General features: G+C 39.6%; 1 protein-coding gene and 2 non-coding genes across 4 annotated transcripts; all 3 read left to right on the top strand.

Annotated features, from left to right (window-relative positions):
- Window positions 1–575: 575 nt before the first annotated feature.
- Window positions 576–711, top strand: LOC141900912 (U4 spliceosomal RNA). The gene has a single exon (XR_012618797.1). It is a non-coding gene; the product is annotated as a U4 spliceosomal RNA (small nuclear RNA).
- Window positions 712–2,127: 1,416 nt separating this feature from the next.
- Window positions 2,128–2,263, top strand: LOC141900905 (U4 spliceosomal RNA). The gene has a single exon (XR_012618792.1). It is a non-coding gene; the product is annotated as a U4 spliceosomal RNA (small nuclear RNA).
- Window positions 2,264–3,119: 856 nt separating this feature from the next.
- On the top strand, window positions 3,120–26,472 carry LOC141900037 (uncharacterized). Of its 2 annotated transcripts, XM_074786739.1 has the most exons (6): window positions 3,152–3,176; window positions 4,582–4,642; window positions 5,382–5,421; window positions 14,127–14,574; window positions 16,225–16,422; window positions 20,122–26,472. In XM_074786739.1, the coding sequence occupies exons 4-6, from the start codon at window positions 14,382–14,384 to the stop codon at window positions 23,934–23,936; spliced, it is 4,206 nt and encodes a 1,401-aa protein (XP_074642840.1). In that variant the 5' UTR covers window positions 3,152–3,176; window positions 4,582–4,642; window positions 5,382–5,421; window positions 14,127–14,381; the 3' UTR covers window positions 23,937–26,472. The 2 variants fall into 2 exon arrangements, with proteins under 2 accessions (XP_074642841.1, XP_074642840.1); XM_074786740.1 differs by lacking the exons at window positions 14,127–14,574; window positions 16,225–16,422 and having other exon boundaries at window positions 3,120–3,176; window positions 20,119–26,472.
- Window positions 26,473–26,798: the final 326 nt, after the last annotated feature.

Consider the following 26,798-nt stretch of genomic DNA (forward strand, 5'->3'; position numbering starts at 1 on the left):
AGAAATTTTAGAAAATGGTTTCACACTCTGACTTTTTTGCTATCCGTGGACACTTCAGCTGTTTATCCCTTTTCAGCGTTCTGTTGCTTGTATTGATGATGTTAATTTGAATTTTCATTGTGGTTGGTTAATAATCTTTGAAAATCTGGCTAGAGAACTTGGTTAGTTAAACAGTAAAATATTCTCTTATCCTTAAGAGAGAAAGTGTAATGATCAATATTCCAAATCCGAGCGACGTAAGGTAAGAAAAATGAAAAACTACGTTTTTGAAAAAACTGAATCAGGTTTTGGGTGATAAAAAGATCGAATCGACAAGGTCGCCACCTGCTTGAATCGTTTGTCTGCGTAAAAACGTCCAGTCGCTAAAACTGATCATCATTAACTGAAATATTCCGCTTATAAATAGCTTGTTCTCATATTTGCATCGAATTAAACAATGAAAAAACTTGCATTTTGATTGTATTCTAATGACTGAATCATTGTGTTTATACGACGATTTTCTAATCAGGTTTTAACCACCGTCGTGATTCAGAGTGGTATAGTGACATATAAAGCGGCTCCTCGTCATAATAGTCAGCTTTGCGCAGTGGCGGTACCATAGTCAATGAGGTTAATCCGAGGCGTGGTTATTGCTAGTTGAAAACTATACCCAATACCCCGCACTGGCGACCGCAAGGTCGACTGTGCAATTTTTCAAAGCCTCCACGGGGGCTGTCTTAATTTCAAAAAAGACCCCGATGAATGACAATCACGTATTTGAAACTGATGCAAGTCTCACTTTGCATTACGACTTCTAGATTCTGGATTCTATTCTTCGATCATTGGAAAAATTGTTATAAATTTACGATACAAATAAGGAAACCCAAGCCGAAGATTATTTGAAGATATACGTATTCACCTGCCTAAAACGGAAGGCAACAACATCCTGGCAAGCGACCCTTGGAGATAAGTTCTATCAAAACGTCTCCAGGCAAAATATTGTCCGATATTCAGGAATAATTTCCGATGGCAGTCTGTCGTAAGGGCCTACTACTCCGATGACAGTAACGATAAACGATGTTAGGAAATTGTTCCATATTACTGCAGTGACAAAAGAAGAGAATCCACCGCGGAAATAAAGATCTGGCTAAAAATCATGAATTATCCCTTATTATGAATTTATAATATACTGCGTGCGTGCGTGCGTGCGCGTGTGTGTGAGTGTGCGGAATGAAATGAGAAAGAATGATTCAAACTTTCCCTCTCAGTCGTAAGGTGTATTTACACATAATCCACGGAGCTATTGAGGCCTTTTTCTTTTTGAAATGTATCTTCTCGCCATAATCATATCATGTAACAATTATTCAGTCCCCCACCTGACTCCAGTGGATGTAATGTAGAAGTGATGGAGCTCCATTAGAAAATTAAGTCAGATATTTAAAAAAATAGAATGTTCCACGCCGAAAACGGAGGAGGGAAGCCGCGTACGAAGGATCTGTGATCCAGTGCCCGAAGGATCCAGGACCCAGTTCCATAGTTCTGAGTTCAGATTCGACTGGTATCGGAAATTCGGAATTGCCCTTTTTTTCTTAAATCACGGTTCGAAATCAAATGTGTAGTACATACTCTCAATATTGGGAGGATGGGAAGATAGCGACGAAGCGTATCAAAACAACATCTCCAGCATATTCGCCGGCGTTGCAGAATTGCTGACTTGGTCTAAGAGGTCTACTACGTACTCTTAAAGTGTTCCATATACCACAGCTAGCTACCAAAATGATCAATATTCAAAAACTAATATCCGAGTGACGTAAGGTAAGAAAAATGAAAAACTACGTTTTTGAAAAAACTGAATCAGGTTTTGGGTGATAAAAATATCGAATCTACAAGGTCGCCACCTGCTTGAATCGTTTGTCTACGTAAAAACGTCCTGTCGCTAAAACTGATCACCATTAACTGATTATTCCACTTATAAATAGCTTGTTCTCATATTTGCATCGAATTAAACAATGAAAAAACTTGCATTTTGATTGTATTCTAATGACTGAATCATTATGTTTATACGACGATTTTCTAATCAGGTTTTAACGACCGTCGTGATTAAGAGTGGTATTGTGACATATATACCGGCTCCTCGTCATAATAGTCAGCTTTGCGCAGTGGCGGTACCATAGTCAATGAGGTTAATCCGAGGCGTGGTTATTGCTAGTTGAAAACTATACCCAATACCCCGCACTGGCGACCGCAAGGTCGACTGTGCAATTTTTCAAAGCCTCCGCGGGGGCTGTCTTAAATTAAAAAAGACCCCGATGAATGACAATCACATATTTGAAACTTATGCAAGTCTCAATTTGCATTAAGACTTCTAGATTCTGGATGTATTCTTGGATGATTGGAAAAATTGTTATAAATTTACGATACAGTTATGGAAACCCAAGCCGCAGATTATTTGAAGATATACGTATTCACCTGCCTAAAGCGGAAGGCAACAACATCCTGGCAAGCGACCCTTGGAGATAAGTTGTATCAAAACGTCTCCAGGCAAAACATTGTCCGATATTCAGGAATAATTTCCGACGGCAGTTTGTGGTAAGGGCCTACTACTCCGATGACAGTAACGATAAACGATGTTAGGAAATTGTTCCTACTGCAGTGACAAAAGAAGAGAATCCACCGCGGAAATAAAGATCTGCGTGCGCGTGTGTGTGGAATGAAATGAGAAAGAATGATTCAAACTTTCCCTCTCGGGTCGTAAGGTGTCTTTACACATGATACACGGAGCTATTGAGGCCTATTTTCTTTTTGAAATGTATCTTCTCGCCATAATAATACTAAAAGGTGTTAGATCAGATACACAGGTACCTGACACAAAAAGTTTTCGACCAGTATCGACCTAGGTACAAGAAAAAGGCTTTACCTAGGATACTGGGGTCAAAAACTTTTTGTGTCAGGTACCTGTGTATCTGATCTAACACCTTTTATAAATATTTGCAAAACTATCTTTGAATGAAATCGTTTGGGCCAACTAAAAGATGCGCCGGGCCTTTGTGCACGTTCGGAACAAATCCCTGCCGGAGCCCTCCCAATTTCACCGATCATCACATTGCGTATTGCTTCGGTATGTAAATACCCGAGCGTAGGATCCATATTGTTCATCTCGGAGAGAAGACGCCGCATTTATGATTTCAATCTGTCTAGTATGTGGAATAGCCCAATTAAGTGCCGAAAAATGAAAGTGCAAGCTTAAAGAAAAATCAATAGAGAACGCAATTATATTTTCCAGGGTCCAAGTTGGAAGAGTGTTTTTAATAGTGCGGGTTTTCAGGTTTTTTTCAAACTGGCCAGTGTCTGAGATTTAGCTAGCACCGGGTCATACTAATTAGCGTCAACAACTGCCAACAGGCGTCAACATGCCACCTGCGCACTAGCGGCAAAGCCGCCGCAACAACAATGCCGGCGTTAAATTCACCTTGCTAGTGAGCGCATGGAATTTTTAGACCTTGATGCTGACATCTAACATGTTTGATAATTTTGACGTGGTGTGACAAGTACGCCTGAGTGCGCGCCTAATTCTGCGTCATTGCTGCAGGAATTAGCGGGATTTAGTTTCAATGCGCATGCGTCGAGATCATATTATCGATTAATTGGCCACGACCTACTATTAGTGCCCAGCAGTAGAAGCCCCGTTGTTGTTGCCAATGTGTGGGAAAATTTTTCGGTATCAATGTTGCTGATAAATTGCCCCGGTGTACTTGTTGCAATGGCTTTCGGGTCATTTTTGAAGAGTTAGTTATTAGGGCAGCTCAAATGTATATTCCTGTTATTTTGCCGTACACTGTTTCTTATTGCTTTTCCTTTAAAACGACTTAAGATAGACTTTGGTCCCAAAATCAACTTGTTTAAGCTGAATTCTGATTCGTTGACACCGAATCCAGACCTGTTGATGCTTATTGACGTTTGTAATTAGTATGACCGGTCTAGCAAAATCTCATGTCCCTCAAAATCTTGGCCATATATAATTTGGGTTGACCAGGTTTGACCTTTGGTGTGCGCGTTAAGCGTTTTTGAGTCTCGCACCTTAGTGCCCATATGGGGTTCGAATTAGGTAGGCCTAATAAGAATAGTTATTGTCATAATGATGTGTACTGGGATAATACTGTGTTGATCCACTGCCTTTAATAACTAAACTTCTAGGGGTTAATGCTTAAGGCTCTGTTAGAGCCTGGTGTCATGGCTGTTGCCAGGATTTTCTGCAGGGAGATCAATATCAGCATTGACACCCTAAGAAAATTTTGAATTTTTATACCTATCAGTCTGTCTACAATGCATAGTGGAGTATGGATTGGTGATGGACTTGATTGGTGCAGCACATTACTTTGTATGGGTACCTGTCTTTGTGTGGTATAAGCTTATGATATCACATCTTCCCATGGGTTTTTGGGGTTATCATATATATATATGGGATACTATCCCTGGTACCAGGAATACTGGATGATCTAAGCTACAGTTCACCCCAATCTTCAAATATGAGCCCCTGTGATCTCAAAAGATACGACTGATGTTTTGTGTAACATTTTTCTTTTATATTTACTTGAACATAAGGTTTACCAAGACGTTTACTATGCCAAAAAGAAAAAAGAGAGGTGGTTTCCAACCAAAAAATGTAAGTCTTATGAGGAATTTTGCAAAAAACTGGGCAACTCACAGATATTTCATTAGGCCCTGTCATACATAATTCTTGAGAAATGAATGAATTGATTTTAGCACTTTAAACCAGGAAGGTTACTCCATAATCACCCGGCTAATTTACTTGGGTATTTTCTGTGGTAAAATCAGGGAAACCTCCAGGATGGAGGAAAGTGGCCACCCTGTATTACTAAGAGTAATAATGGCGACTTTTTCAACCGAAGAAAATTGGGTCGGGCCATTTATTTCGGGCCATTCGATTTGATACTAATGTTTTAAATCGTATCATGCATAGACTGTGGTCTGGACGCCTTTGAATATAGGCCTTTTAACATCAAGATAGATATCTGAAGATGTAAAGATGCTCAATTTCTGGTGGTATAAAGTGACATAACTGGAAAGTACCGCTCAAATCGCATCCATGCCTTAGTGTCTGTGGTGCACTGACTAGGCTAATTGGATTGTATCATAGACCACTAAAATCTGTCTACACTGTGTTTGGTGGTTTTCATTGACAATTGATGAGAAAAATTTATATTCAATTTTAAACCTAATGAGATTGATTGCGGAATACCAAGTAACTCCTTCCTACAAATCTGACAGGTCTGTTTGCCAGTAAAATGGTTTTTTGTCAATGAAGTGTTTGATACGTTCCCCCATTCTGAAGCATTGTTCTGACTCATTATACAGTGATCATGATCTTAATTTTTCTTCAGAAATCTTGGACACTCAAACGTTCTACCAAATATACACCTGGTAAGTCCATGAGTTTTGATTTAATATGTGACTAATTAGAAGTATATTGCCTTTTAAACCGAACAACATTCTAGGAGATAGTGATTTCCTCTTTTTGCCATCACACTGAGTGACCAGGCGAATGTCGATGGTTGATAACCCCATTATCCTGACAGAATGGACATCCCCTAAAGTGCCCTAAGGAGTGCCCTAAATTCTTGAATCTGGGCAGTTGGATGCAAGCGCAAGACTGGGAGCGCCAAATGTTGATTAGCATGTACATGACTGGTCCCTTCATATGCTTGATAAGGAATAGGAGGATACAAAATACTTGTCCTGCCGAACTATTGAATGATTGACCGTTGCGTGAATTCTAAGCGCATTTCTATGATATATTCTGTCTGATGTGTTGTTTGAACTCTTGTGCAGCCCCAATAGCAGCCCCACCACGAAATTTACAAGCAACGCGTGAAAACAACGGGCTTGTTTTGATTGCCCTGAAAGACACAATCTATTTACCCCTGTAGACCCATTAAACCAAATGTTAAGAAAAATATGAAATTGTAAGTTAATTAGATGTTTAGTTGCATCTTCTGATTTTAATTCTTGATAAATGAATTTCAACTTCAATCTTTTAGATTCTATATTGTGGGTTTAAAGCATATCTTGATGATAAATTCTGTCTGGTATGTTGTTTGAGCAGCCCCAAAAAGTAGAAAATTGCAAGCCACACATGAAAACAATGGACTTACCTCTCTGATGAGAACAATTACATGGCCCCCAATAAACCCAAAAAAAATATTTCAGGCATATGGCAACAATGACTCATAACATCAGTCGCAGTGGCTAAAGGAACATATTTTTTCTCATTAACCGACATTGTTCTGTGGCCGCCTCAATGTCCAACGGGCATAGGTAAAATCCCGAGATTCCACATGGTATCTACGGGCCCTAGAGATCACATACCCTATGAAATAAATCGAAAAGTTTTGACATCTGGCTTAAAACCCCACTTTTCTACGGGGGAACTGCGAAACTTTGGCGGGTCACGGATTGGCGCGGTCTGTGTGCTTGGGTACCAAATGAAAGATACCGGCTGTGGTTTCCTTGAAATCAAGTCAAGTCAAATCTACCAATCAAATAAATAAGAGGGGCCAATTTTATGATGAAAAGATGGCAATATTATATGAGAGGCAATATTATCAATACAATCATGATAAAAGCTGTCTTCGGACGGGTTCTTTTTGCTAGTATTTCTGATAATGTGACTTTTGTATTTGAGGTCGAGTGGCCTTCTCTAATTCCACATTGATTTTATAGATGATATTATATCTAGTTAAAAATGAATCTAGTCTCTTATGATCCATTTTTTCAAGGACTTTGACACAGGCAGCAACGATATCTGCAGGGATGAAAATCTTCCGACCATAGACGCATTTCCGACCTTTTCTAACATTTTCTTTATTCCTGAGAACAGTGTTAATCACCTCAATCGCTTTAATCACCTCAATCGCGGGCGTCACATCAGAGCGCTCCGTAGTTAGGAGTGCTCCTTAAGACGGTTTTCGGCAGTTGTTAGCACAACTGTGGAGTCGGAGAAACCAATATGGCGTCTCATTCAAAAAGCGGCTCTAATTCAGGCCCAAAGTATTAACATTTTGACCAAAATGAAGTAAGTTTTTAGCCCACTTGGGACTTTAGTCCCAGCGGGCTATTGCGTTCACTTTTCGTCCATCCGTCCGTCCGTCCGTCCGTCCGTAGATGGAATCCAGTCATATTGGGAAGTTTTGAAGACCCTTCTAGGTAATGTCTTGATATTTGGGTTACACATGTATCTACCCTAGACACATCTTCAGCCCAAAAACTGGCCCTGTCAGATTCAAGATGGCTGACTGGCAGCCATTGTTGTTCGCCAAAATCAGCACTTTTTACATATTTTTAAAACTTTTTGAGGGAAATTTTGAAGACGCTTTGATCAATTACCTTGATCTTTCGGATATATGTGAATCCCCCCAGGGCCCATCAGCATAACAAAAATTGAGTCGATCGGACTCAAGATGGCCGTCCTATGACCTTTTTAGTGCCCAAAAATGTTAATTTTGGCCCGAATTCTGAGTCCTGTAGCTTCCTACTGGTTTACCATTTCTCATTGCAACTTGTGATGGGTATTCTTTGGAAAGGGATGTTTATACCTGAAACAGGTATTTTTCATCAGCCAATTATGATGCAATTGGCGGCCATCTTGGTGTCACCAGTACTCGTTCGTAATTGGGAAAAAGTTTTTCCACATTATATTGATACCTAAGCGTATTTTGTTACCACAATCAGTTAGAAAGTTGTAGCTCATAACGTGTTCTATGATTGTGGTGAGTTTCAAGGTCCTTGGATTTCGTATATGGCCACCAGGGGGCGTTGAATAAAGCAATATCTTAGCATTTCTATATTATATTCGTACCTATGCATATTTTGTAACCACAATCAATTGGAAAGTTGTAGCTCATGACATCATCTATGATTGTTGTGAGTTTTAAGGACATTAGTTATTCTATATGGTCACCAGGGGGCGTTGAATAGTAGAGTAACTTAATATTTCCTTATTATATTGGTACCTAGGCATATTTTGTTACCATGATCAATTGCAAAGTTGTAGTTCATGACATGTTCTATGATTGTGGTAAGTTTCAAGGTCATTGGGTTTTGAATATGGTCACCAGGGGGCGTTAAATAGTAGAATAACTTAGTATTTCCATATTAAATTGGAAACGAGGCATATTTTGTTATCACAATCAATTACAAAATCGTAGCTGCTGACATGTTCTATGATTGTGGTGAGTTTCAAGTTCATTGGTTTTTGTATATGGTCACCAGGGGGCGTTGAATATTGAAATTGTTAGATTGTTGAGCATTTGGAACCACTTCCCAAGTGGGCATGGTGTTCCTGGACCCCTAGTTTGATTAAAAGTTACTGATTTTTGTTCCCCCAAAAAATTCTTTTTTTTTGGAAATATTTTCAATACTTTTACAATATGGCCCGTTTTCATCCCTGTATCTGCCTGTAATTATTTATACCATTTTCGCTTTTCCCTCTATACACTGGAATAACTTTTGCTATTTTCATACTTGATGGGAAATGTCCATAACGAGAGAATTACAATGGTTAGCTGGCCAGCAATTTCTTCTCCGATAGTTCTGATCAAAATATTACATGCACTTAAAGAATAGTGACCACTACTTTTCTTACAAGGAAGGTTATTGATAAACCTCAAATCCGTCTCTCTGGAAAAGAAACATCAATGATTCATTAGCTGGTCCGAAATATTTATCACAAGATTAAGCCGTCTTTTTTATCTGCAATTGTTTTACCAACAGAACTAAAAAAACCATTGAAAGAATTACTAATTATGTTTGCATAACCAACTGTTTTTCCTTTTCCTTGAATAAGAAATGATTGGCGTATGGAGGTTTTATCATTATGTTTATTAATTATTACCTATAAGAAATTCCATAATTTTCTGGAGTTGTTTTTAAGTCTAAGCGTAAAATGACTCGAAAGTTAAGAGCAACCTTTTGAAAATCTCCGCGATAACTGCTGCGAATTGAACGCTGAAATTTCTCATGAATAACCAGTGGGTGGGCGAGCAGAGTTATCAAGGCGGATTTTTGAATGCCTTCATTTTCGTGGGATGGGGCGTGGGAAATTTTGTATTGCTCGGATCAATGAATGAGTCACTAAAGAGCCTGTTAGCCAATGCGTGGCAGTAGCTCACGATCAAAGTCGCCGTCAGCCAGTGGTCGGATTCTCAGGCTCAGCCATGTCAGTATCCCCTGAGTGGAAAACATTCCATCGCAGGAAGATAACATGCTCAGGATGAACCTAAACATTCAGCAGTGCAGTTTGAGTAGTATGACTGCAGCCAGCTCTGCAAGCCCTTTTGAAAACCTGCAAAAGTAGATCATTAATATAAAATGCTCTTTATTGACGGAAAACGTAAAAATCGATGACTTACGTTAAGTCCATAGTTCATCCGAATCGGAGTCATCTGACACAGGCACTCCAGGCACTCTGATCAGCTGTAATATTAAAAAAAAACATTTCATTTCAACTGCAAATAGTAAACTTACGTTCAGGTTTCCCTTTGCTCATTCCTTTTAACCGTTTAGAGTTCGCTTTAAATGGTCGAAATCCCGACTCGCAGTCTGACAGAGTCTTGCCACTCCTGGCAAAGAGAAAATTGATGTAATGTAATCATACGCTCGGGTCAACAGCCTTCCCCCTACTCATGCTTTTCGGTTCGAATCCCAACTCGTCTCACTGGTCACACTCATTCCGGCACGATTGGTAATCGGGTGAACCGTAAAAGCATTCATCGCCTGTATTGCATTTCAATGTATATTCAGGTATCGCAACACTGACTTTGTATCTACTACGATGTATGTATTATATCGATCAGTTGCAGACAAGCGCGCAACTACTGTTGCAGTGCGTGTACGTGGCGAACAGAGCTGCCAACTATTCTTGATTTTCAGTATTTGTTACTGACCTAATTAATTAATAAATATAATTATTACCTGTGAGAGTTAGATCGTTTAATTCCTAGCATGTGTATCCTATGAAAGTGTTGAATGAGTTGTTGTTCGTATCGCCTGCCCTTTATACTTTGTTATCTTGATGGTTTGGTTGCTTTATCTGGTCGGGTCGGTCGATGGCTCATTCCAACTGGTTTTTCAAATTTTCCCGCCTTGTATCCCGGAAAATATGTCATGCCACCATTAATTAGCCTGAATCACGGAAGACTAGTAGTGGCACCTTTATATGTGTCCTTGGAGTGACCTTTTGTCAAGGTCAACCAAGATTGCCACAGGCCAAGGTAAAGGTTACTTCCAGGTCGCTCCCCGGGTCAAAGGCCAAGCTGCAAATTGACAAGGCAGCTCGCCACACTTTTCAGGAAGTTTGAATCTGCCTAGTTGTACTGGGAGTAAAGGCTGGCTTATGTCGACAAGCGACGCGACGCCTACCGACGCAACTGACAGCGACCGCGATCACAGCCCAGCTTATGTTGACTGCGCTCCGATTCCCGACTAGCGAGATACGAGATCTGCCCAGTTGCTTCCCTGCTTATGTCGGTACGATTACTGGCAACTGAACTGACCGCCGATGATCACGTGATACGCATTTTGACAATAGATTTGAATTATCTTTAATTATTGGGAAGTATAATTCCAGAACCTAAGCTATTTCTTTAAGATCTTATTCTTTCTGATTTCTCTTTTGAATACTATGTGCTAGCGACATCATATAAAGATGGCCGCTCACACCATAATTCTACCAATTTCGTTTCTAGATCTTCAGTCAATCATCTGCCGTGCTGAAGGTTTGGTTTACGTATGGAACTGCTTGAATTTTGAAAGTTAATGGCTAATTACTAATGACGCCAACTAGCGGTCATTATCTGTACTATGTATATGCGGTCTCTCATTGGCTGGAATTGCTGCGCTCAGTTCCGTCGCGTCGCAGATGAGCTTATGTCGGTTGCGATCGAAAGCAACTGTCCGCCTACTGTAGGCCGGAGTAGAACATGGGCAACTAGCCGGATACGACTTGCGACGAGTCGGTAGGCGTCGCGTTGCTGTCGCAAGCCGGCTTATGTCGAACCGATTGAGGAGCAACTGGCGGCCTCTCGTAGGCCGCTAGTTGCCGCTAATCGGCAATAAACCCAGTTGCGTCGGTAGGCGTCGCGTTGCTTGTCGACATAAGCCAGCCTTAAGTTTACATCATGAATTGTGAGAAAGTGAATTATGCATTGTGTTGTTTGATGATAATCACAGCAGATCATTGCTTTAATTACTGTGTACACACTGGATTGGTATTTTATACTGCAATTGTCTTGTTGGCCAGATTAGTTTAAACAATGGTCATAAGTGGGCTATAGGCCTTGTTATCATTCCCAAGTGTCTAGACCATTCTTTCTCAATCATTTTGGAGGGCTTAATTATTTGATTGCAAAGAATCAATTAGACATTTACCCAGGAGTTTAGCAACGGTTACTTGAAGTTCCTAGTTGGGCTGGTCCGGGACTGTCACCATGTTTCAGTCAGATGCTACTGGAGCAATTCTTTTCCATAATTGATTTGGTGGCTCAACTTCGCGGAAATTGTGTCAATTAATGGTCAATTTTCATAACATTTTCTAAACACCCGGGGGACATCTGAATTACCATCACCATTTTTATTTGAGCATATGATTACATTATAATTAGAAGTTAAACATTTCTTTTATTTCTTCGTCTATCGCCTCCCAATCGTTATTTAAGTTATCGTAATACTCATTACGTTTCATTTTGTATGATGTTTCATTAACCCTTTCAGTGCTGACTAATCAATACCCTATCGTGCTGCAGATAATTTGAACATTTTAGAAAAATTCTACCCTAGTGTGTTGAATAACGGATGTACCACTATAGTGCGTCTAAACCGTGGCGCAGAGTATCGTTAGTTTGTTATATTTCACTATGTTTGACAGGTGCTGCCATCTTTCAATAAAGATAAAAATTAATTACTAATTACATCAATACACCGCAGTACGGTGTACTAGTGAAATCCATCTTCGATTCATACACTGCACTGCGAGCCGCACTGAAAGGGTTAATGAATTCTATGCCTGAGTCTTGGGCTTCGCCCGTTTGTTGTACATACTCTTCTTACATTTTGTTTTCATTTTCAAGTAACAATTCCTGAATACTCGCAATCTTATTTATTGACTTTTCAGTTAAATTCTTTCCCCACCCTAGTTGATATGCCCGGCCATAACACGTATTGAATTAGCTTTTCATAGAAACTTTCACAGAGTTGTGGACCTAACTTTTAACCTTTAAACTTGACCATCAAGAATCTACGCTTTACTGTGACCAGGTCGATGGTCCCGGTGAACCTTGTTATAGGGTCCAGTTCATTTGTTGTGATTGTGTCATCGTCGGAGAGTTTTTGTTTGGTGCTAAGGGTCTTAACTTCTCACTCCGACTGATACATAGCCAAGATCATCGACAAAACACTGGAGTAATTCCAAAGGGAATTGCCGGCATCATCCACTTCGAATATCTTGTGGGCAGTGCTCATCTCCCTTGCCCACACACCCTCCGAGTCTGTCGGCATCATACTGCTGATGTTACGGGGTTGGTGTGTTGATGATGTGCTGATGTTTTCCGAGCAGTGTTTTCCAGCTGCTTTGGTGTCCTGGAATGCACGGGAAGGTGGCACCATGATGCCACGTGGACATTTCCCTTAACCTTTACCTTACGTCGAAAGGTTAAAGGTCACCCGGGGTCACTCTCCAAGGTCACGGCCAAGCTGGAGATTTGCAAGGCAGCACACTGTGGCAAGTGCCCTGTAAATCTCCAGGTAACCTTTGACCCTGTGATGACCTAGGCAGTGGCCATCTTTTTTACCTTGAACTGACCTTGGTTCAAGGTCACAGTCAGCTACGGATTTGGGAGATAGGGGCCCCTGTTCTAGCCGGGTTAAGGTCGTGGGAAACATCGTGGACGTTGTGCTGCTCCTCGTGTACCTCAGGACACCTATTGGATGAAGGTATTCTTCTTTATTGACCTGACCCTACAATTCCTACCCTGACTCTGAGTTGTTGGGTCCAGGTCTTCTGGATTTCCTCTCCAAAATAGACTCAAACTCAAGACTTTTATTAACCATCATTTTCATTATTTGATTACATAATTAAAAAACCAAATATTTCTCTTATTTCATCATCAGTAGCCTCCCAATTATTGTTAAAGTTATGATAATCTTTACATTTCATCTGCTTGACCATTTCATCTATTTCCATCAAGTCTATGTCTAGAGCCTGAAGGGCTTCATCATAACTATTATTATTTTCTTGTGGCATTTCTTTGTCATCCTCAAGTAAACATATTGAACATAACTTTTCAAAAATTTTTCGCATAGTTCGGATCCGAATATGTTTATATATGTTCTGACTTGAAGCTTAACGTGAATTTAACAATCACAAACCTACGTTTGACTGCCTCCAGGTCTATTGTGTCGGCGAATCTGTTTATCAGGTCTGGGTCGTTTGTACTTATCAACGTCATAGTGGGCGTGTTCTTTTGTTTAGTGCTGTGAATTTTCGCCTCCCACTCAGACTGATTCATTTAACATGATCTGGTTGATCAAATTACAGGCTGGATTTCACAGCTGGGACGATCTGTGGAATTGAGACATTGAACTGTACCATTTTATGTTTATACCTATCCAGGAAGAGTCAATGGCGTTTGAACTCGCGACTGCAGCGGCGAAAGCCACAGCAATAATTTACTGAATAACATTTTTTTCATTCTATACTATCGTTTTGACGAAATTAAATTAAATTTGCCACGGCAACATTAGCAAAAATTGGCGAATGGCGGCGGCAATCAAAATTTGCTTCCAACGCACCTGAGAGGAGACTGATGGATCCAATATGGTGGACAAATCTCTGCTTCTATTGATGGCGAAATTTGGTTGAACTTCGGTGATTTTGTAGCATTGGATTTGAACAAACTTCCATGCATATAATTAATTTATGCATTATGATGATAAATCATATAGTAAACCTATCAAAACCTAACAAGAAAATTCATCCCTGCGCACTGGTCATATTAGTTAGTTCAACCGTCAGTGTGCAGGTGTTTCTATTGTCGTGATAAATTTTTAAAACGAAGCAACCCTTCTCTTGACAGGACAATAACAACTCCAATTGAAGGTGCATTAGCTTCGGAGCTTACATCATTCTTTACGATGAGAAGATTCAGCCCGTGGCGAATACAACAGTCGGATTTAGTTGTCTAAAAAACAGTTACCGGTATTCAAAATCTGAAAAAATTAGACACGATACCTGAATGGATGGACGGCGCAATTTGGAATCACAGGAATGTAATCGACATTAGATGTTTTGGCCATAAAGAGGTTTTCATTAGTGATAAAAGTCCAATATAATGCCTTCTTATTGCTGCGTTCCGCACTGTTACGATAGGGGAGGACATCGTTTTCCGATGAAACCCGACATGAGAATTAAATGGATCCAAGCTGTCAATCGAGGCGAGGAAGATTGGTTGCCAACTAAATGGTCAGTTGTGTGTCCGAAACACTTTGACCCTGGTACTGACTATGAAGAGAAATCTAGAGAAGGTATGTCTATAGTGTCATTTACATTTTTCACGATGTGGTTGAAATGTCTTATTTTGGCTTGGGGAAATATTGACTTAGGAATAGAAAAAATCCGGAGGCCAGTTGCACAAAGCTAAGAATCGCATATGTGTGTAAAATGGTTCAAAACAAGAAACTGAAAACTTATAAATTTTGATTTGGTCACTTCACCATTTCAAATTTGATTGTTCTGGTTTTACCTGAGACATTAATTTTCAAAATGTGAAAATAGCGGTTTTCGAATCAAATCATAACCAACACTGCACATTTTAACGCCATATTGATCGCCATAAGTGATAATCAATAAAATTTCTGAAGGGATGGAATAGTACCTGAATAAATGCAAAGGAGATTTTTAGTGAAGTCCATTTTTGCTAACGGATATGACAATTCCTTCCATTGGTACAAAATAACTTTTGAACGGGGCCTAGTTTCTTTCCCGAAATTTCAAAATATTCAATGCAGTAATTCCACTAACATGAATAAAATTTCGAATTCCATTGCATTTTGTCAGAAAGCGTTGATTGATTTAGTTCATTATTTGTTGTTGGAAATATATTTCTTTTTGCAAGAACGCATGCATTGTCACATATATTTGTGCTTCGCACTCGCATGTCACAGCGACTTGCTGCTATGTAGTGTAAATCTATTCACTACTGCTAGGCCTTTTTTTAATAGCTTGGTTTACGGGACCCACCTCCCGAAATTTAAAGAAAAGTAGAATTAAAAAGAAAATTTTTAAAATTTTCATTGGAAAAACGAGCAAAAAAAAGTTTTCACCTCCGCCGAATGAGAATCCTGGCTTGAATGATGAAAAAATTGCAAAGCGCAAGGTTTTTTTGATCGCAGTTTGCAGAATTCGAACTTTCCAAGAATCTTTTGTTTGGACATACCCTATCAACAGTTCCCTCTTCCTTCAAAAAGTCATTTTATCTCACGGAGGGAATTTTTTTAAAATTTTTATTTCCTCCGAAATGATATTTTAATAGGTTTATCCTGTAAACCAAGCTATTAAAAAAAGGCCCTAGCTACGCACATGTATATGAAAAGTGTGCCTCGCGTGTGGCCTAGTTTAAGTTTTCCAAGAAATTGCAAATGATTTTAGCAACTGCGTGCTGCCGTGGTTAACATTAACGGCAAGCGCGCATTTTCAAAATCTTTATTATTTTAGAAATAATGATGTAGGCCTAAAACAAAATCTTTATGAATCATAAATGCTTAGACTCTAACATTTGGCCTTAAGGTCCAGTCTGATAGCTACAAAGCAACTATGTTGACATGTGGATGCTAAGCTTGTACCCTATGGACTGCATGGTCAACTAATTGGCCTATGCCATGGGTTTTTGGCAATTCTGCCAAGCGCAGATTGTATGTGGTTGTAAGAAGTACACATACTGACGTACAATTTTGATGGTATGGATAAAACATGCATCATCATGTTAATTTAGGAAAGTCCATATTAACAATTCTGTTTCTTCGTAGTTATGGTAGACCCTACCCTATACAATGGCTTAATCTTGTTTTATTCGTATACTTGAGGGCTTGAGCATGCAATGTTTTGTAGCTCATCCATCTAATTCTAGCGGTACACGCACTCCAGATGGATATATTCAGTTTTAATTCATTTTCCAGGTGATGAACTACAGAATAGGAAATTGAAAGCAGATGTCGTTCCACATATATTTCCGAAGATAACTGATGAATTTCGACATCGGAGGAGGAGACGTAGAAAGAAACTGAAAATGTACGAAGATGAATCTAGTATTGATGCTTGTCTGGCTGAAATTGCTGAACTAAATATAGATATTGATACAGAAACTATTAATTCAGGTAAAAATATACTCCTAGGCAAATGTGGTTCCTGCAGTACCATGAAATCAGGAAAACATTTGCAGATATTTTGCAGTTCAGAATTTGGCACATTTTCCTCTAATTTGGAAATATTTGGGAAAGGGAAACTTTTCAGCAATTGTTCTTGAAAAAACCTTTTTCAACCATTAGAATGATCACTTCCAGTGAGTACGATGGTGTATATATCAGTGTATGATATGTGTATTTTAATCACAGGCGATTTCCAAATGGAAAAATCACCCATGAAATGCTTGGGAAAAATACAAATTTGGATTCATGTGACTGTAAGAACCATACGCTAAGAGAAAAATTCATTTAATAATGACAAACTTTCAATTTGAATTCATGACTGTAGCAAAAGAGCGGTGTGTGATATGTAATACTCTAGACACACATACATACATCATAAAAGGGATCTTTATTTTCATTCACTTTATCTTCAGCAAAATCAGTTTTCAGTTGCATGTATTGTCATCATATTACATAATAAATGAGAACTTGGTACTCCAAGAGTTGTTGACTGATTTGGTATCTTTATGTGGAAAACTGGCCCCTGCTATGTTTTCTCTTAATTTCCTACTACAAGCTGATGTTCTATATAGGATACTTGATTTGAACTGAATCCTGGATAATATATTTGATACTATACCTGATACCCTTCTGTAGTACACCTTTGTGGAGCCAAATCAGTATCGATTTTTCCCAGTTGTTATTCGCTGATTGCTTTGAATATTTGACAAGAATATACTGCCTCTGGTGAGCCCACTTGCAGTGCAAAACCCAGCGGTTTACGGCATTCACTTTTCATTCATGCAGGATGTGAATATTGTTTATAGCCTTCATGGTTTTTGGCTCGAGTCTATGTCGACGGTCTGGCCCGATCGATATTTTTCTTTATGGTGCGCAAAGTTGAAAGCCGTGGGTTTCATATTTTTTGAGAAATTAACCAAAAGATATTTATACGACTGGAATAATTATTTTATCATCATTAATTGAAGTCATTTTATTAGGCCATCCGTAGGCTGAGCCTATTACTATACAAATGGAGCGAATTTGAATGACATGGTTTCCAGAGTAAAGGCTCTTTCACTGTGCAACTGAGCATATATTTATACAAATCATTCATTAGAGCATTGTCCATTCTCCAACCCCTATGAAGCTGAATTTTGAAAGAGGGCCTCGTTAAAATTTATATGAGCTTTTTCGCGAATATCTGATCACAAAAATATCTGTTTTAGAAAGCCAACCAGTAAGCAAAGACTCCTCTATGATTGTCTTAGCTGCAGAGATCAGCAGGTGTTCACGTGAACCCGCGGTATCATCTACCGTTTTACTTCCTGGTTTTATTTTTAGATCTAAAATTGTATTTCGAGATTGATTTCTGTGAAAGCTTTAGTTGATTTGGTGTTTGGGAGGGATATTTTTTTTCACTACGGAAAATATCATCGACAATTGTGCAGAAAGTCCGGGAAAAATAGCTTTTTCTCAAATCGGATGGATGAATTTGATATGCTAATTAGCCATGTGCTCGAACTACAAATTCAGTCAAATTTAATTCATAAAAAAATATCAAATCCAATTCAATTTTACTTTATTGAACAAATAAAAACATCAAATCCAATTCAATTTTGTTTTATTGAGCAAATTTCAGAAAATTCAATTCTATTCCACATTAAAATCAATAAGATCAAGGGAAAAGATTCATCTGAGGTATTTGTTCCTACCAGATCCAGTCGCTGTCTGTGCTACTTTTGTATTCCACGATTGTATTGTGTAAATTATTAGGTATTGGCTCTGAGCTGGGAGTGTATTTTGACAAATTTAACCCACAGAATGCATCATCATTTGCCATTTTATGAAATGCTGACAGGCTGGCCATAGTGCCCCTTGGGGCTCTTGTTTTTCCTGTTGCCCATGCAGGATGAGGTATTACCGAGATCAATTCGGGTTCTCCACTAATGTAACGATTAAGAGAAGTGACAGTGAAATTACGCGCACTCATCGGGTAACGAACCTGGGTCTTGTACGTAGAAAGCAAGCGTGCTAGCCAGTAGACCAATAGAACTAGTCCACGTAGCCAGTGGTTATACAGCTTGTCCTATATGCGTAACACTCGCTTGTCAGGCGTTTGTTGCCACTTGACTGAAGCCTCTTAGTTGGAGGCAAAAGCGCCCTGGCAAGGGAGGATGGGAAAAAACCACGTCATGTGTTATTATTGATATATCCTTTCGGCCCTCGGGATTTTCCATATATTTCCAAACTTCGTTTACCCATAAAGACCGATCGCGGACAGATTGATTGATATATCTCAGTAAAAATGTTTGATAAATCCCGTGACTCCTGTTGGCTACAGAAATAAAGGTAACAAGGTAAATTGTATGTGAGAGTCAAAATCACTTAATTCGTCAATTGGATAATTTATCACTTTTGTGCCGGTCCCAAAAGTGACGATTAAAGCAAGGTCAATTGTACAAGTAATGACTTCACTAAGTTGCAAAGCAATAAGAACGGGTTTTTGAATTACATGTAAATTATGCAAATTATGGCCACTCATTAAATCTGTTGAAGAACAGCATTTTTATCATTTTTGCGAACCAATTCTTAATTAGTGGGAATTATTGGATACAGTATGAAGCAAAGTTGGGCAGTTTATTATGCTATTAATCATGTGCGTATTCAGTGTTAAGGTTTTACAGTTATTTCATGGCAATCAAGTTGCAAATTACTTATTTTAGCCTACTGTGGCCAAAGTATACACATTTGAAAATAACTTTGAATTGAAAAGTTGTTTAGATTTATTTACTTGAGCTACATCTTGAATTCCATAAATATTCAATTTTTGGTATGGTTACCAGGTGGCATTTTACATGAAAAATAATTCATTTTGATCCATTTTGGCTAAACTATAGATTTTTCAGAATGGGTTTGAATTGCAAAGTTGTTCAAAATACTGAGCTCTACCTATGTACCAAATTTTTGTTACTTCACTTACTTTACATGCTTTTCCTTTATTGTGGATTAACCGAAGGGTTTCAATGGCAAAGTGGTTTGGGATATCCGGCATTGCCCAAGTGTGCAATGCAAAAATTTCTCAACCTTGAGCTGGTTGTATGAGCTGGCAAGTAGGAAACTTTGTAATTCAAGTCTATGTTTATACACTCGATTGAGGCTTTGCCTCATGGAAGATTTATCAATCTTCTATTCTACGTGCTTCGACCAATCCAACAACTTGAGATGCAATTGAAATAATTTTGCAGTGATACTAGGTGAAATGTTTTAAGGTGCGGGGTTTCTTTTTTGTCAACATTGCTTGCTGCTTTTGAGTTCAGTTTGAAGTTTATCTAACTGCACTATCAGATGGCTGTTTCTATAGCGCTTGGCGATGGGCATATAAATTCTGCTCTACATCACAGCTCAAACTTCTAAAGATGACGTGTACACACACACAATTTTTGTGGAAATCAAGGAGTTAGTAGCAAATTGCATTCAGGTTTTAGAATGAAATCTGGATTACAAACTTCCTGGAATATGTAGAACGTGTCCTGGTCAAAATGAATGCACTAGACGAGTATAACAGAAACAGTAGAAAATCCCACTTTCCTAAAAAAGCCTTGTTACTGGGGTGAACAAAACCAGGTTACTGTTATCTCATGATGTATTAATTGTATTTTTCAGCAGAGGAGCCGGGAGAAGATAAGCAAAAGGAATTGCTGTCCGATTTCTATTGCAATGTTGGGGAACTGATGCGTCTTCAAGGGAACAAGTGGAAACTGTCAGCGTCAGATGATATGGTGGTCCACATCAATAAACATCTTAAAAATAGTGTGTTGAACAATAATGAAACAACACAGGATTACAATTGGTTGATGAGCTTGGATGATGACCTGGCACCTGATGATAAGGAATCTAAGATCATTTCAGAAGTTGAGCACAAATTCGGGATGAGTTTGGCTGACTCTGTCAAAGATGGCCGCGTGAAGAAAGTGTGCATCAATATAGTCAACTCTGACCAGTTGAGCAATAAATCGCACCAAAACATTGCGCAGAATGCTGTTATGTCGTCATCACCGGTAGAAACAGTCGTGCCAAATGATGATGAGATTGTGTCAGCGGCAGTGGTGAAGAAAGCAAAAACGGTGGAGAAAGTGAATACAGTGGAGAAAGCGAATACAGTGGAGAAAACAAAAACAGTGGAGAAAGCAAAAACAGTGGAGAAAGCAAAAACAGTGGAGATAGCGAAGACAGTGGAGAAAGCAAAAACAGTGAAGTCGACAAGCACTAAAACGAAAGTTGGTTTGAGATATTGCCCAGATGTCAATTGTAGGTTCAAGACTGCAGATCAGTTTGTGATGGCTGACCATGAAGTTCGACAGCACTACATCATTCCCAACTTAAAGACGATGACACATATTTGTCCACTGTGCCACTTTGCGACAAATGACTTGCGCAACTTCATATGTCATCAACTGAATGGCCATGTCCAGAAAGCGTTGTTCGTTTGCCACAAGTGCAAAACTCGATTGGTCAGCCATTACCACCTGGCGTTGCATTTTAGGAGCCTTTGCGCCTATGATCCTCTCATACGAAACTTGTGGAATCAACAGGCAACGACTGCAACAACTGTTGAGTCTACGAATACTCAACCAGCCATCAAACCTGTGTCAATTAATGTTCAGAAAAGTGGCTGTACCATTTGCAAACGACAGCATATAATTGGTAAATACACATGCCGAAATTGCTCATTTGCAACTTCTTGCCCAAAACAGTTGGAAGATCACATGTCAGGCGTACATCACAGTACACACATATATCATTGTCCAGTTTGTGGGTTTAATACAAAGAGCTACAATAGAATCGAAATGCATTTATTGTCTAAACATAAGGAGAATCCTACTGAGCAGAACAATGGATCCTCTACACCTGTTTGCCAGGCTGCTGATGATTTCGCGCTCACTTGCGCTTTCTGCATTCTGAACGTACCATTGAAGTTTTCCTCTACGTGTGATTTGAAGGAACACCTTGGCATGGTGCACATAAAGAAGAATTATTTTGAACGACCATGGGCGTGTGGAGTTTGCGATTTTAAATGTGTCACAGAAACGTACCTAAGGAAGCACTACATGGATGTCCACAAGAAAATCGTTTCAGTCGTACAAGTCAACAGAAATGCGTTAAAAACGCTGAAACCAGTATTAGACCAGATGTTACTCGTATGCACCGGCTCTTGTCAGCCTAAGAAATCTAATGTTGATCGTCCCACAAAAGATTCTGTGACTCCGAGCAGCTCGGCGAATGTCTCTGTCTCAAGAGGCAATGCAAAGACTGTTTCTGTGACTACCAGCCGTGTAGAGAATGTGTCTGCCACCATGAGCAATGCAGAGATTGCATCTGCCACTACGAGCCAAGCAGAGAATGTATCTGGGACTACGAACAATGAAAAGAAAATGTCTGCCTGTTCACGTATTGCAGAGATCGTGTCTGCCATCACAAATCGTGCAGAGCATTTGTCTGCCACTACAAGCCATGGGAAGACTATTACAGAAACTGAACCAGTTCAAGTAGAACAGCCTGAGCAACCTAGTATCCCATATCTATATCTTGCAGATACTATCCATACCAAAAAGGAATCTATTCGTGTGTCCTGCGTTAAATGTAAAATGCACATTAAAGTGTGTAACAGTAGTAACTCTGGTTATGTCCTCAAGCGTGGTTTGAGATCACATATACTAAAGCATGTCAACTTGCAACCGTACACCTGTACATTGTGCAACAGAAATTTCAAAACTAAGAGTAATATTCGACTTCATCTGACTCAGAATCATCCGACAAGTGCAAAAGGTGATTACAGCATCAAAGAAGATTTGCTCAAAGCGCAGAAGAAAAGAGTCTCCGAAATGATGCAAATGTGTCCGATTGTACAGGAAAAAGATAATATGGATATGGCCATTTACATCTGTTCGGTTTGTCATAAGGAGACTGATTCCTGCGGCGTGATGGAGGAGCATATTAAAACCCATGGAGAGGACTGTAATCCATCAATATTCATCAAGACTTGCTCTAGTCATCCGGATAAACCGAAACCCCCAATAAAGGTCCACGTTAAATACGAATTTCCGATAGTGGTTCCGGAGGTGATCTTAACGAAACGCGACCAGCTATCAACGTACAGGTGTAAGAAATGTTCACATACTATGCGTCAGTTCAAACAGGTTGAAGAGCATATCATCGATACGCACATGATGGATGCTAAGCCCTATCGTTGCGCATATTGTATGTTTGAAGAATATTCTCCTGAGCACTTGTTGAAGGCACATTTAAAGCTGAAGCACCATCCAGAAAAGGATGATACTATTGTTCAGAATGAAGTCTATACGGAGTGCCTTGGAAAAATTCAAGACACGCTGAAGATGGTTGAGGGGACTGGGATTGAAGTTCCTGGGGCTGAACTGAACTGCAATTTGTGTCAAGACCATTTGTTTAAGAGCCGTAGTTTGAAAGTTATGGAGAATCATTTCAAAGAACGACACAATGACAAACAGTTTAATGTATCCATAAAATTCCCTGCCATCAAACGGCCAGCTACATATTTTCCTCTGAGATATGGTGATGAGAGGAAGAATCTATGGAAACAATATTTGTCGCTAGAGGATGATGATGACGATGGCGGTGATTTCGATACCCCTTATCCGATGCCTGATTATCCTCGCATTATTTATGTATCAGATACGTACAGATGCAATAATCATAATCGGGTTGAAGACTGCAGCATTTTCCTATGTCACCTATGCGAACGTTATGAACTCTGCTTCAATGAGGAAAAAGAGAGGAATCACTTGTTTGTAAAGCACTTGTTGATGTCTGGTATACGCCAGGTTGTACCATATTTTTGCCCAAAATGTCCTTACAAAGATTCGAATAAGCGTAGAGTTAACAGACATCTGCGTAGAGTTCATAGAAATCACTCCTTAGAGGTGATCGTTAATGCTGAGGCTGAAAGGGTGTTGAACAGTAAGGTTGATGAGCTATTCAATAACTGTAAAGCTCAACAGGAAAGTTTACGCCATAATAAAGTACTTGTAAAACAATCTGATTGTCGACCCCTGCTACGGAAATTGAAGGGAGGTAAAGCAGATGACAGACTTGTTGCTAGTGTTCCTGAACCCAATATTGATGATAATGGATTGGCTGTAGTTGCTGATAGAATTTCAACTTGTGAAGATAATGCAGATGAAACAATTAAAAAAGAATCCAAAAAACGTAGATCGTGTGATAACTCGCTCAATCAACCAATCGCTAAAAGTTTGCGAAAATCTGATTCCTGTAGCGCAAATTTGAATATATTGATTGACGAACTCGGTCAATATGATGCCAAACTCAAAATGTGTTGTGAAATTCCTCTCATCGATATTACTAGTAAATTTATCCAGCTTCCTTCGTTGCCTAAATTTGATGCCCCTGTCCAATGCGAACAGAGGTCTAATTCTGGCCTTTGATGGACCAGATTCTTTGAATGTACCTCTTGTCAACCACTCACTACTATAGCTGAGCTTTTTATATCTTATGTGTGTAATACTACCCCGGCTATACCGTCTATTATAATACACTTTTCCTGAGGCCGTCCGATCAAGGACCAATTTTATTGAGAGACCAGCGCTAATTCTGTATATTTATTAGCTTAGGGCTTTTGGCCCTTTTATTGAATCTCCATTTTAGGTTGAACATGTTTTCTACAGATGACGTAGAGTTGCTTTATAGCAAGTGTTGAAATACATGTATTTAGGTTTAAAATGGTATTGAAGACATTTGAAATGTTTTCTACACTTTTTAACCAATTAGAATATTGAACATTTTTATCTGCTCAAGTTAGGGAGCATTCCAACAGTACGTGCGGTTCTTGGGGAGGGGTAAGCAAAAAATTGACTAACTTCGTATGGATGGAGTTAAAGATACTCTAGTCAGGTATTTGCTGTTTGACAGTTCAAAAGAAAGGAAGAGTGGTTATACACCCAATTTGCTTTTCAGCAGCATAAGTTACTTTGAGAATTACACGATTATACATGTATCTATTGAAATTTATATATGTAGTTAGCTGAAGGCTGGCTTATGTCGACAACCAACACGACGCCTACCGACGCAACTGGGTTTATCGCCGATTAGCGGCAACTATCGACCTACGATAGTTTGCTACTCTTATCGGTTCGACGTAAGCCCATCCTCGCTTGCCAGGGGTGTCGGTATCACTCCCGAACTCGCTTCCACCAGCCCCCTGGCCTCACGACGCGTGATTTCATTACTGGCGCTGTTGCGCATGACATCATATATCGATTTGCGAAATACTTACTTGTTCGGTAAAACGTTCGCTGATTGGTCCATTTAACGGGAAAACCAACAGAAGTCTACTGTCGTTTGTTACAAGCGCTGTGATTGGTACGACCGGATTCTGGTCGGCTAGTAATGACTCCAACGAGTCGTGAGGTCAAGGGGTTCGGGGAACAGCTTTAGCGTAGTGGGTTCGAATCCCTTGACGGGTGAAGATGACATAAGCCGGGTTGCGACGGCAACCCGACGCCTACCGACTCGTCGCAGGCCGTATCCGGCTAGTTGCCCATTTTCTACTCCGGCCTGCGGTAGGCGACGCGGACAGTTAGTTGCTTTCGATCGCATAATCGACATAAGCTTATCTGCAAAGCAATGGAACTGAGCACAGGAATTCCAGCCAATCAGAGACCGAATATACAAATTTTGGCCGATAGTTTGCGTTATTAGTATCTTGTCACAAACTATCAAATTTCAGTAGTTTCAAACGGAAACCAAACCTTCAGCATGGCAAATGACTGGACCGAAGATCTAGAAACGAAATTGATAGAATTATGTTGTAGCGGCCCTCTATATGATGTCGCTAGCACATTGTATTAAAGAGGAATCAGAAGGATGGAGATCTTAAAGAAATAACTTTCGTTATAGAAATATATTTCCCAACAATCCGAAATGATTAAAGTTTATTCTCAAAATGCTTATCACGTGACCATCTGAGCCGCTTCAGTTGCCAATAATCGTAACCGACATAAGCAGGGAAGCAACTGGTCGGATCTCGTATCCCGCTAGTCGGCCTCAGTTGCTGCGAATCGGAGCGCAGTCGACATACGCTGGGCTGCGACGCGGTTGCCCTCAGTTGTGTCTGTAGGGGTCGGTAGGCATCGCTTGTCGACATAAGCCAGCCTTTAGAATTTAGTGATCTGTTATAAGAGGCAGAATTCATCTTCTCCCGGTAGGGATTCGAAAACCTGATGGCATCGAGATTACCACGGCACGAAACCCTGCGGCCCTAGACCTAGTGAAAAGTAACTAAAATATCAGGATTCGAACATGAAACCACGTGAGTGTAAGCATAATGTTATCTCACGGCGCTAGCGATGCTAGTTTGCAGAACTACGGGTTTTATAACTACATATAGTCCTACCCTAAGCTACCTGATAGTTATAAGCTGTAAAGCCTCACCAAACCCTTATCCTAATCCTAAAGCCCCACCTTACCCTAACCCTAAAGCCTCACCTTACCTTAAACCCTCAACTCTTCTGATCTTATCGATTGAAAAAGCCGCCATTTTGTGTACGACTCGGTTATAGGATCTACCGTTTGATTAGCCAATTTACATTTACCGTTATGATTAGCCAAAAATGCAGAAATCCCGATTATTTTAGCCCGGGTTTTCCCATTTAAAGTTCTTTCTTGAAATTTGCCTCCGCGATTATACAATGGGCAATCTGACCCGGTCTCACCCCGGTCTAGTGTGGCAGGGGTTCGTGCCGTGGTTGAGTGTAGCGATGCCATCAGGTTCGAATGCCTGCCGAGGGATGAGCAGAACTGAGTCGATGTGAAATCTCTTTTCATGAAAACGAATAAGTCTGCAAGTTTGTGAAATATCTTATAATGTAAAATGAAGACCATTCTGGTCTGGTTACTCATAAGGATTTGGATTATGTACAGATGTGCATTGTGCATGCTACACTAATTGGCTCTTAAAACCTAGTCGTAATATATAATTATATATAATAATATATAATAATATATAATTTATATATTATATATTTAATATACAATATAATGTATGTATTTTCTATATTGTACCATATAAAAAAGGCCCGTGTTTTTCTCGACCAGTATTTTGAACTAACTGTATAATGTATTTCCAATAAACTATCATTTCCCAGTACCGATTCCGAATAACTGATGCGTCACATACAGTATATCCTTGGAGTAATCAGACTGGATCCACAAAGGTATATCAGTTACGCTTTTATTGTATCGACTAGTTAGGGCATATACCCATACTAGATAAGCGTAGCACGGTAGCA

Source organism: Tubulanus polymorphus, chromosome 2 (assembly GCF_964204645.1).
Source record: "Tubulanus polymorphus chromosome 2, tnTubPoly1.2, whole genome shotgun sequence".
Lineage (NCBI taxonomy): Eukaryota > Metazoa > Nemertea > Palaeonemertea > Tubulaniformes > Tubulanidae > Tubulanus > Tubulanus polymorphus.

Excerpts from the sequence above, each read along its gene's own strand:
- LOC141900037 (XM_074786739.1), top strand. The coding sequence starts at position 14,382 with ATGCCTTCTTATTGCTGCGTTCCGCACTGTTACGATAGGGGAGGACAT. Across the intron at positions 14,575-16,224 it reads TGAAGAGAAATCTAGAGAAG|GTGATGAACTACAGAATAGG; the intron begins GTATGTCTATAG and ends TTCATTTTCCAG. Across the intron at positions 16,423-20,121 it reads TACAGAAACTATTAATTCAG|AGGAGCCGGGAGAAGATAAG; the intron begins GTAAAAATATAC and ends ATTTTTCAGCAG.